The 12,863-nt window shown below is 41.3% G+C and overlaps 1 protein-coding gene across 1 annotated transcript in view; it reads left to right on the plus strand.

Annotated features, from left to right (window-relative positions):
* Positions 1–10,567, plus strand: part of LOC121613245 (cadherin-4-like) — a 231,842-nt gene extending 221,275 nt beyond the window's left edge. The window contains exons 13-17 of the mRNA XM_041946572.1: positions 1,593–1,832; positions 2,760–2,996; positions 4,213–4,352; positions 4,442–4,606; positions 6,477–10,567. Coding sequence (XP_041802506.1) covers positions 1,593–1,832; positions 2,760–2,996; positions 4,213–4,352; positions 4,442–4,606; positions 6,477–6,683 — 989 coding nt within the window. The 3' untranslated portion in view covers positions 6,684–10,567. The remainder of the gene's footprint in view (positions 1–1,592; positions 1,833–2,759; positions 2,997–4,212; positions 4,353–4,441; positions 4,607–6,476) is intronic.
* Positions 10,568–12,863: the final 2,296 nt, after the last annotated feature.

The raw sequence follows: 12,863 nt of genomic DNA on the forward strand, positions 1-12,863 counted from the left end.
AAGATTCCAGGGAAGAAGCTTGGTTAGTAACATGCCTTAGAAGGACATAAATACAGATGGAGAGAAGAATAGAGGAGCTCGGTGTATCATGGGAAGTCCCCCAGCAGTCTAACCCTATAGCAGCATAACTAGAGGCTGGTCCAAGGCAAGCTTGAGCCAGCCCTAACGCAAACAAAAGTGTGACGCTCCACAGTTACTTTTGTTTTCTTGACAGTCACCATGATGAACTTATAGTGAAGTGATATCAACAGATACGTACATGTTGCGTTCAGGCACCGCTTGGAAGAACGTGTTAATCTACTATTTTATGTTATTTTATTTTATCGCTAAAAAAAAAGTTGTTGCCTTTATGTATTCAGGCCCGGAGGCCAGAGGTTCCTCGCCCCTGGGCTAGAGAATGCATTATGTCAATGAGTGTTCTCAAAAGGACTGAAGTGTGTGTGCGAATCTGTCTGTCTGTGTGCATCAATGCATATCATTACAACCCAAGGCTGCCAATATTGCAGTGAACCAGCACCTGCAATGGCTGCCTACAATAGCATCAGACCAAATTTCTCCAATTGCCTTAACAATTTCCACAGACTTGCAACGTGGACACTGCTGTTACATCTACAGGAATTCATTTAAGAGAATATCACAACTTAAGTAGCTGCTCAATTAGGCACATCTGTATGTATAATAAGAATGCATATATAACAGGCCAATCCAGTGCTATAGCCACTGTGTTTTCCTAAAGTGAGACTCATAAAATCAATTAAAAGAATCAAAATGTTAACGCAGGCTTCAACTTCAAAGGAGAGCAGACAAAATGATCTATTTGGCCAACACACACATCACAAAATAATGGTGTGAGTGAATATATATCATCTCTGGTAAATAAATAAAATAGACTATGTGACAGGCTGCTGTGGTCTGCAGTGTTAAGTCATAATTGCTTTCACATCACTTTATTGGCTCGAGTTACAATGTAACAATCAAGGCCTTGGGAGATGCATAAGGGTCATGAAAAGTTGAGTAAATCATATTCAAGGGTGCAGCAGAATGGAGGACTGTGTGCAACACAATCCCCCGCTCACCTTTCAGAAAGGCATTGTTAATATTGCAGGCAGCAGTACCTTTATCTACAGAATCATAGATGGCTCTCATAGCTCTGTGTAAATACTCACAGACAAGGACTTGTTTGATTGTGTTACAGTCATCATTATTGTACCTAAGCCCTCTCTAGGCGATTGGATGTGCTGTGCCTGTATCTGGATCAACTGTGATGGGTTTGATTTGACTGTGGGGCGAATAGAGGAGTTGGAAAGCGTAACTGTCAGAAGTATTTTTGTCAGGGCCAGAAATTCTCCTCCAGCTCCCCAGCACCCCTACCTCTAGCATCACCATTGTGAATAAACAGTGTTCCTTTCACCTCTTCTTTTTCCTTTTTTTTATCTCTCTTTTTATCCTCTTACATTGTTTCCCTCCCCTCTGTTGGCTTTCAACTCCTGTCCCTCTTCCCTCTCAATCGTCCCTTTCACTGCACACATCTTCTCTTGTCATCTTTCCCACCCGTCACGATGTTATTTTCTCTTCCCCCTCTCTGCTCCCAGGCTCTCCTGCAGCCAGCGGCACAGGCACGCTGCAGATCTATCTGATAGATATTAATGACAACCCCCCGGCACTCATACCCAAGGAGTCTCAGATCTGTGAGCGGATGAACAAAAACGTCCACGGTGTCAACATCACTGCTGCTGATGCCGACATAGACCCCAACGCTGGACCCTTTGTCTTCGAGCTGCCCAGCTTTCCCAGCAGCATCCGACGCAACTGGACAATTTCTCGGATCAGCGGTGAGGAGGTGTACAGGACGTATAAAATAAAAATGAATGGTTTCACAGTACCACTCTATAAATGTGAAGGAGAACATGGTGTAGAATTAGTCCAGCCATGCATTACCATGTAAATCCATTATTTTATATACTGGCTGCTCTCGTCAGATGCTTTATTATAAAGCTCCTTACAGTTTATTTGCCCATGTGTACTGCACTTTACATTACACTAAAAAGAATTAAATATGGTAGCAGTACTGTGCAATAATTCAATATTATTCATAGTCAACTTTTTGTGGAATAATAATGTTATGATAATTTTTAATCGTGTTTTTTTTAACCACAGATGGTCTAAATTCATGATTTCAAGCAAATTTGATTCAAAACCAACAAACTAAAGCTTTTGTTTTGCATAAGTAAGAACCTTTGAACTATTATGTTCATTGTATTATGCAGCATTATTGTACATCTATTTTGCACCTGAATTTGTTTCCATACAGGGACATGTATTGATAATGAAAAACAGAATTAATTTTAGGTTGCCAACTTCACATCTGGTCGGGACTACAGCTGAAAACTAGCCTCTTGGCTAATTCTTGCATATTTACAGAAGTGTTTATTAATATGCACTGTCCTTGCAAAATACTACTCTCATACCCCTCGTCTCACCGTACCCCCACCCTGCAAGTCGCTGGGATTGGTACCTTAGGTATGTGACGTATGAATCCGACTTTTCTAAACAGTCATTGGTCCACTGCAGTTCCAAGGCATTTGGAAATGCTCAGCCATAGTGATGACTGCTTATTTTGCCAATCACTTGTCTTTTAGTATCTTAAACACACCACATGTTAACAAGGCTAAAAACTTTATTTTAATTTAATTTCTAATAATAAATGTGATGATTAGTTACATCTAGTAACGTTTCTCTTTCCTCTTCACTCCACACAGGTGACTACGCCCGTCTAGGGCTGCGGTACCAGGTATATTTAGAGCCAGGGGTGTATGAGGTCCCTGTAATTGTGTCAGACTCGGGGAACCCGCCGTTGTCCAACAGGTCGCTCATCAAAGTGAAGGTGTGTCCCTGTGATGAAAACGGAGACTGCACCACTCTGGGGGCCGTGGCAGCCGCTGGTCTGGGGACCGGGGCCATCATCTCCATCCTCATCTGCATCATCATACTGCTCAGTGAGTATCAGCTGTTCACATCGCATTCGCCGGCCGACACCTCGCTACTCTCGGACATGTCACGCACCCACACATGTACACTGTATACAACACAAAAAGTTAAAGCTGCCTGTGATTGGCTTTTATTTGACTTTCTGTCAAAAAAGTCCAGTTCAGGGCACAGTCATTAAACATTCACCAGACTGTAATACAGCAGCGCGAGCAGGAGTTTGTATAATGGATTAATGCCCCGACTGCTTGAATCCTCTCCAGCATCTCTTGACAGGGAGGTTTTTGTCTTCTTTTTCTGGTAGGGTAAATATCTGCTGCTATCTGTCTTGCCAGTGATTCATGCCGCTGGCTTAAGTTGTTGCTTTGGGTTGCATAGCTCATACGTCCTATAGACAAATCACTTGCAGCTGTAGGATTTTTGTACATTTTAAAATGTTATACCGTGTGTGAGTAATCCAGTCTTTAAATTAATACTACTACCAATAGTTTCCTTTGTTTTTTATGCTTATTTACCAAGTAGAGTTAGTAGAGTTAATTCAAGCAACACTCGTAAATAAACTAATGCAAGAAAGACAAGAGGAGTAGTCAGAGAGGGAGATGGCATCAGGCTGAAATAATAACAACTATGAGGAGGACCGCAGTGAAAGTTTGTCCAGACATTCATCTGTCCCCAGAGGATAAATCCCACTGATGTTGGTGATCCTCTGACTTTTCCCTCTATATCTTACGTTTTAAGTGAAGAGTCTCAACAACTGTTAGATGGATGGCTGTCCTGAGGGGGACATGAATGTGTGCACCAAATTTGACAAACTGTAGTCATTTTGATGATGCCCTGAATTTTTAATCTATCACTAGGTCAACATATCTGTCCAGTGATTTTATTTGTGGTCAAATGCCTGCAGTATTAATGATGTCGCCATCAGACTCAGCTTTACTTTGTATTTTGTGCTAATTAGCATATGACCATGCGAAACTAAGACTCTGAACGTGGGAAACATTATACCTGCTTGAGATCTGCGTGTCAGGATTGTCATTGGAATCATGTTAGCATACCAACTTTAGCATTTAGCTCAAAGCACTGCTGTGCCTAAGTACACCTCACAGAGCTACCAGCAGGGCTGCAATCTTATAAATGACGCCGGTAAAGTGCATCCTGTCTGTTTTGTTTTTTGCAGATGATTGCAGTGTAAACCAAAAGGTTTCGTTTTCATGTGTGTGTCCGCAGGCATGGTGCTGCTGTTTGTGGTGTGGATCAAGCGCAGAGAGAAGGAGAGGCAGACCAAGCAGCTGCTTATTGACCCTGAAGATGATGTCAGGGACAACATCCTCAAATACGACGAAGAGGGAGGAGGAGAAGAGGACCAGGTGAGCTCCTGAGAGACACACAGCCACACACACACACACGCTTTCTGTATATCTCTACTTAACATCTGTATGCCCGTGTGGCCGTGTAGGACTACGACCTGAGCCAGCTGCAGCAGCCTGACTCCTTGGAGCACATCATCAGCAAGCCACCTGGCGTCCGCAGGGTGGACGAACGTCCCATCATCCCCGAGTCTCAGTACCCAATCAGACCCGTCGTGCCCCACCCTGGAGACATCGGGGACTTCATCCACGAGGTGAATTTAGGCCCGCACGTCACAGACACGCACGTTACATCTCGCAGGCACAAGAGCTCCTACGTTTCTCCACCAGTGAGCTGGCCTCTCACTTTCACTTTCCATCGATCTGACACTTAATGTGATTACTCATCTCTGGATGCTGCTCAATATGTAAACTCCAGCGTGATGATGGAAACAACGTAGAGTTTTGTTTTACTTTACAGCTGCTCTCACCGTGCCAGCTTTATTCACACACACACACACACACTGTCTCACACACAGCTCCAGCGTTGGCACACTGATGCGAGAAAATGCTGATTGACAGACTCGTGACAACGCGTTCACACTCAAGAGGTGTTGGCAGCTGTTCAGCTTTGATCCATCCAGCCTCCTCTCTCTCTCTTTCATTCTCTCCCTTTCTCTCTCTCCCCCGCTCACACATGTACTCACCTGATCTCGCTCCAGCAGTCTGGTAAAACACAAACACAGCAAACACATGGTGTTCCTGCCACGCACTGTACCCCCGGGGGTTGAGGCTTTTTAGCTTTCCATCCGAAGCACCTCTCTGTATTCCAGTGAAGTGGATGAAGTCCACTCGCCTAACCTTCAGGTCAATGGTCCTCATTTGTCATTCTAAGAAACAAGTGCAGGTCTGAGCACCGGCAGAAAACATATACACCTCTTCACACCTTATTCATGAAACACGAACATAACATTGATGAATCGGGTTTGATCACACATTGATAAATCAAGTTCAGAAACGAGAACTGCCCATTGCTTCCTGTTATACATCTGTATATGCAGTGCTGAATTCCTTTTGGATGTTTTTAGAGATGTTAGATTTAGAGATGATTCAGCTTGTGTGTGTGACTGGCTGTGTTTTGCTGTGTGTCTTATCTCTGTTCTTTCTTCTGCTGTACTCGTGTCTCTCTTGCAAAAGAGTTCTTGATATCAATGAAACTACCTGATTAAATAAAGCCTCGAATAATTTAGGCCAACTAAGCTTTACCATAGCCTGCGATGTTTAATCATGTATTTATGTGGCATTTCTCCCAGATATAGTATGCATCATCTACATTTTTAGTGGGCTATTTGTACTATTTATTCAAAATTCACCAAAGCTAGCTTACTTACTACAAAATTTGAAGACTCAAGTATACGCTGATATGCTTTGTCACAGAGTGTGAGAACAGCACAGCCTTTGATAGTACATATTTCCAATCGTTTTCCTTGTACTGTGCAATGTATACTCTATTTAGCTGCATACACTTTTTCAAGCAGAAATGAGGCTGAACACAGGGCTACAACAAAGATAGAATTGTTAAATGGCAAAAGTACTCAATGCTGTAGGTAAAACTGCCTTATTTACCTCTACTTTCTGCTAATATTGTACTTTTTGCACCATACATTATCTATAATTACTATAAGTAGCATATTGACATTATACATACAAATATTAGCTTATGAAATATTATGCATGGTTATAAATTAAACTCTCCACTAGTACAACCTGGGCTCATAGACTAAAAATTATGACAAAAAGTGTGAGTTACAGCTGGGGAAATTGAGTTTGAAAGATGTAGGCATTTCCCAGGAAGGGAGGGTATAAAGAAAAGATGCTTTTGCATCATGGGAAATGTAGGATCCAGCATTTTTAGTTTGATCCATAGTGGGGCCTTTATTCAGGACATCACATCTTCTGCTACTTCAATTAGGACCTTTCATTTTTTTTTTTACATCTGACTTGTGTGAGTACTATGCTAAATCGCTGGAGGTGACTTCCAACAACTTGTTGCTTTTCCATCACTGATTAAGATGCCTTTTTTCATCATATTCTGCACGCATGTGAGGACTGACCACTACCTCTCCTCCCTTCTGTCCTGTTTAGGGTCTGCGAGCAGCAGACAATGACCCCACGGCTCCTCCGTATGACTCCCTGCTGGTGTTTGACTATGAGGGCAGCGGCTCCACCGCCGGCTCTGTCAGCTCCCTCAACTCCTCCAGCACGGGGGACCAGGACTATGACTACCTCAACGACTGGGGCCCCCGCTTCAAGAAGCTGGCCGATATGTACGGAGGAGGGGATGATGATTAAATCTGCCCAGCCACACACGCGCACACACACACCCACCCTCGTCCAGTCAGCTGGCCTGCCATGCTCTGTCCCTCTAACACATGGGGCTATTACACCCTGATTGAACACACGTTAACAATTACATGTTCACACTGACCGACCAACCAACCAACCAATCAAATTACCCACCACAGAGGACCGGTGCCGTGAGTCAGTTTCGGGGGCTCTTCTCAACCGTCTCCTGCTCTAAGCCTGTCAAAGACTGAAATGGAAGCCCTGAATTGCAGGCTTCTCATAGTTTGTATTCTCAAACTCTTGTGCTTTTGTTTCAATTTAGGTTTCATGCTAGATATAGGCTTTAGGTTTTTAGGAGTCAGATTTTGTTTTTGCTTTAGTCTGTGCAGCTTTTTTTGTCCCCACTCCCCTCGGATTCGAGCCGTTCCCTATTCCTGAGGGTTTTCACTTTTCCCTCTCTGTCAGCCCCCGCCTGCCTCTCTGCAGAAGCTTTAGGTTGAGCAGCTTGCTTTGTCTGAGGGGAACAAAAGAAAAAAAAAAAAAGAATACAGATATAAAAGTCCTTCTTGCACGGAGGGCCCTGGTTTATTCTTTCTTGAACTTGAATTACTTAGAACAGAAGCACTGTTGTTTAAAAAGTGCCTTCAGTGGTGCGTATTTTAGCAGACTCCCGCTAACTCAGGATTGGTTGCCATTTTCTGGGCTTACATGCCCCCATATGACCCCTGACCCTTTAACTCAGACCTCCCCTTGTCATTTCTGTCGTCCTGCAGGGCTGGGGTAGCTGCAGGAGATGTCAGCGCTGGTTTCAGAGGAGCATTGACTGGCTTACGAGGGCGCTTTATGTAGACATACTGATCATAGGCCTACAGTGTGTCTGTAAGTTATGGACAAATCATCGACTTTTCAAGTCAGGCATATCTGTACTCCTAGATCACAGCCAACTTGATTGAACGTGATTGCTGAAATCACGAGAACACATTATGGGACTGTCTTAGAGAAGAAATGCATCGCGTGTCTTTGTTTATTGTGGCTTCTATAGCAGCTGTGTTTGTTTTGAGCTCTCAGTATTTGCACCTAAAACTTGAAAAGGCTTGTTAAATTTTGAAGATTGAAAAGTCACGTGTGTTGCAATGTCAATGTATATGAAGTACAAGTAAGGGTTATTTAAGGAGACTTTACCTTGAAGATCATTTAAGGTTTGCATGTTTATCCCTTCACCCAAAGGTAATTAACATGGCACCAGTTATTGTGTGGTAAATGTGTCAAAGAAAACTATATAAACTGTACAAACATGAGGGGAAAAGAAAATACTGCTTCAAATAGCTATAGTGATACATACAGAGTTGTGAGCCCCATTCTGAGCCCCTTTCTCGTCCATTTTTTTTTCCTTTTGTTGATTCACTGTTGTTTCTCAGCAAACTTTTAATATACAAACTTTGGTGCTGGTCCCTGTCACAGAAACTGGGGGAACTGAGCCTCAGCCAGGGATTTAGCGCCTTCACAATCTGTCTCTCTTCAGGCAGCATTTCATTCATCTGAAATTTTCTCCTGAAATTTTTGGCTGCAAGTTCAAGAGGTTTTGAAAAGAAGTTAGAGGAAGGGAAAGTCTGTTATGAAGTTCTGCGCTTTATCAAAGCAGACTTGCAAAACTAAAGCTTCAGTAATAGCGCTTGAAAAGACCGACATTTTGAAAGACAGTTTTGTTGTGACTTAATGAAAAAGCAGCACTACCCATGGGCTTTTGTAATCATATTTCAGGCCTCCAAACTGCATGTAGAGAACTGAAAAAAGAGCTTTAGTCTTTGTATTAAATTATTTAAATATGCAAAACATTTCACAGAGGGAACAGGGAGATGCTGGTGAATGATAGAAAGGTTTGATCATTCTTTATCTTCTGAGTGCCCATTGAAACGCTTCTCGGTTGTAGCCAGCTTCAACCTGACTGACCAGATTTTCTATTAATTATGAATATGATGAATGCTTGGAGGAAATCTCAGTGGCGACAATGTTGTGTGATGGGATGAGAAGCACCCCCCCCCCCCTCCTCCTTTTCCCCCTGCTGCTGTTCCTCACCTGTTCACGAATGGTAATAAAAAACTGTAGCTACACTTTCAGAGTAGAAAGGAATGAGCTTGTGAGCTGTTCGTACAAAAAATCTTCCTGCCGTAACAAATAAGGAAGAGCGGGATTTGACTATAAGCAAGGGAAGGAAGGTCATAGTATAATTAATTGGGTTAACAGGGTAAGAATCTCCTCATTTACATTAACAGATAACTGGGTGCAAATTGCACCTTGCGGTGTAGAAAGTGAGAAAAGCAGTAGTTTCCAGAGCGTGCTGCTGGATAAGCTCTTTTCTATCCAAGTGCTCCTCAGCCTGCAGAATATCTTCACAAAATAAACACAGCTGTTACTTTCTCCTATTTGTGATTATTTCTGACATATAAATGTTGTATATACAGAACATTTTTATACATTTGGTAACATGATTTAAATGTTTCTGTGTGGTCTTTGCATTTTCTTTCACTCCAGTTTTGTTTGAAAATGAATACCTGGCAATGTATATTTCACCACAAGAAGCCATGTGCATTTAATGAGAATCTGTACGATTCTTTACGAGCTTACAGCCATACTCGTATCGCTGTTCAAGTTTAGCTTCATCACGCTGAGAAGGATCCACTGCAGACCAACTTGTACAGTCTCTACTAGCACACACTCACTCCTCTAGGCCTTACTGTATATATGTGAGTGTTCTATATTATACACGCCCTTTCAGCATTTGTTTTAATTCAGCTGCAGGGCTCCAACATTATGAAGGTCATCCGGCCTTCACAAAATAATGACATGCTTCACGAAATGCTCATGCTTTCTTATTAGACATTCATATCGGATTCAGGGCCAAACATAGCAGGAGGCCACACACACACACACACACACACTCACATACACACGACACAATGCCATTATGATAGTGAATGTTATCAATGATTCGCAATGACACATGGCAGCAAATCACCAGTGGAGTTGGACAAACTTGACCTCCCATTTAAATGCAATTTATGAGGGGACATGAAGGAAGATTGATCATTTCGTGTCACATACTTGGTCCACTTGTCTTATTGACGTTCCCTCGCTAACGTGAGGGGAGAATTAGCAAACGATAGAATGAAGGGAGAACTATCGCACAGCTGTAGTCCACCCCTGTCTTCTGGCTCGGCCAACAACGGCTCTTCTGCCTCTCTGACTGGTGTTAACTGAAGGACACTCGGTCTCACTCGGGACACTGCCTGACCATGGACACACACATGACGGGAGGCTCCAGCAGCAGTTTCCTGCTCTGCTATGGCCAGAACTACAAAGACAGACAGCAGTGTGTCATATGTGTTCGCCCAATACTGCTCAAGTCCAAGTGTACATAATGTAGTATTTGCTTGAAGCTAAACAGACCAAGTTAGGCAAACTGTAACTGTACAATTGGAGCTTTTTGCATGTGTCTTTTTATAATGGACAGATGAGTTCTATTACAGTAACCATACAACATTTTAAAATGTGTCGCAGCCCGCATGACCGAGGTTGCAGTCCAGAAGGGATTCTCGTGTACCATACTCGCATAGTTTCAAACGGAAGAGGAAAAAAAAGCTGAAAAAAATAATTGCACAGTTATCGAGTCAAAAGACTTTTTTTGTAAATTGTCAACAGCACAAATATTTTGTATTGTTGTTTGTACCATTTTGTAAGAAAATGAAGAAAAACTAGAAAAAAAGGGAAAGAATCTGTTGTTCCAAGCGTGTGTTTATAGTGCCACTGCAATCTTGGTTTCCAAATACCGTACAGTAAATGCGCAGCCTTGCAGATCAACCTTGTAATATAGACGCTGAGCTGGAGACTCCCTGTCAGCATTGTGTTATAAATAAAATTTCCCCTCCTTATAAGAACACTGCCTCCTGTCTTTTCCTTGTCACCCGCTGATTTCTGCGAGCCATGCAGCTCCTCACGCTCGTGTTATTTTTAACGTGCTAGTGTGGTTACTTGAAAAAGAAGAAGAAATTGTCTCTGTCACTCAGACAGCGAAACACTATGTTAAATTTCAGTTCAGTTAAACATTTTAAATTAATACAGTCATATTGTTCTGTTTGTCCATAATAAAAAGGATCCAAACAAAAACACTCATGCATTTATACACAAGTCCTGAAACATGCTCAGCGTGTCAGCTCTGCCTCTTCTGAATCCCACTCTAACCCTACAGTATACAGAGGAGAATGTGATGGAAGTCCAGTAGAGCATAAAGTGAACATACAAACAGCATTAAATAATAAGTTACTAATGTTAATGGGATTATACTGGAAGAATACATCAGCTGAGGACCATACTGTCTCTTCTCATAAGAAAGATATAAATAAAAAAAAACTGCATGAATTTCCATGAATGCAGTCAAACACACTGCCATTTCCAAGTTTCTATTTTTGCAGGCAATTCTTTAGATTTACAGGCAAATGAGGTACACACATGCTCTTAAATAGAGAGACAGACTGTGCACTTGCATGCTGGCATACATTAATAATTAATACAAATGCCTTTATTGGCAGATGCATGTCAGAGTGGCAGTGTACTACAATCCTCATTCCAAAACACTGTGTAAGACATGAATAAAACAGAATGTGATACCTTGCTGATCCTTTTTGACACATACTCAATTGAAAACAGTACAAAGACAGTATATTTAATGTTTGACCTCATCAGCTTCATTGATTTGTGTAAATATTTGCTTATTTTGAATTTGATGCAGCAACACAAGTTGGAACAGGAGCAAAAAAAAAAAGACTCAAAGTAGTGGAACGCTCCAAAAACACCTGTTTGGAACATCCCACAGGTAAACAGGTTGATTGGTAACATAGTATCATGATTGGGTATCAAAGGAGCATCCTGGAAAGGCTCAGTCGCTCACAAGCGAGGATGGAGCGAGGTTCACCACTTTGTGGACACATCATTGGATAAGATAGGATAAGATAAAAACTTTATTTATCCCCAGCCGGGGATAAATATGTACATATTATACAAGCAAAACGAAATTTGACTATATAAAAAATATATATGTAGAAAAAAATATGTAAAAAGCACATATTGCCCCAATAGCTGTGGAAAAAAAAACAATGTATGCTGCCTTCAGATTAAAAATGATAATAGAGTTACTACTATTGCACACAAGAATAAAATATACAAAACAGTAAATGATATGTAGTGCACAAAATGTGAAGAAACTATGTAATATTGCACAAAATGTATGGATATGAGCGTAATTTGGCAAACAACATCAACAAGGAGATATATATATATATATATATAAAGAAAATATATATATACACATAAAGGATGTTACTACACGGGCTCGGTAACACTTCGTAAAACCTTTGTCAGTAAACACTGTTTGTTTACAAATGACTGCGTTCTGTGAATAATGTTGATAATTCAATTCTGTTCATGATGTTTTAAACTGAGAAAAAATGCTAAAAATGTCAGTTCTTCAATGCCTGAAATAATCTAGTTTGTACAATGTTTTATTCGACCATGTCTAAAGGCAAAAGTGCTTATATTCATTCCAGAAAGCCACACTGAGTCAAACCTGACCTCATAAAGACGACAGAGAAGCAATACATTATTATTAACCCCAATACCTGTGTTAACTGACATCAGGTTTCACGTGTTTCAAGTGTTCTTGAGCCCATGTAGTAATATCCTTTATACAATCATGAGACTATCACATGTTACCAATCAACCTGTTTACCTGTGGAATGATCCAAACAGGTGTTTTTGGAGCGTTCCACAACTTTCCCAGTCTTTTGTTGCTCCTGTCCCAACTTGTTTGAAACGTGTTGCTGCATCAAATTCAGAATAAGCAGATATTTACAAAAATCAATGAAGCTGATGGGGTCAAACATTAAATATATTATAATATATAAATCATCACATTCTGATTTAACATTTCAGAGTTGTAACTGAAGACTACGGCTTGTTCTTCACATAGTAAAGGTCTCTCTAGTTCTGCGTAAAAACACACCAAAATGTACTCCGGGAAACGGATCAAAAGATTTTGAAATTATGATGTGCCTCTGTTTGCTCTGTTTTAATATGAGGATGACTGAGTTTCAGATTTCAAATTAGTTTCAGTGCCAGCCATGAGCAAACATA

Source organism: Chelmon rostratus, chromosome 10 (genome assembly GCF_017976325.1).
Source record: "Chelmon rostratus isolate fCheRos1 chromosome 10, fCheRos1.pri, whole genome shotgun sequence".
In the NCBI taxonomy this organism is placed as follows: Eukaryota; Metazoa; Chordata; class Actinopteri; order Chaetodontiformes; family Chaetodontidae; genus Chelmon; species Chelmon rostratus.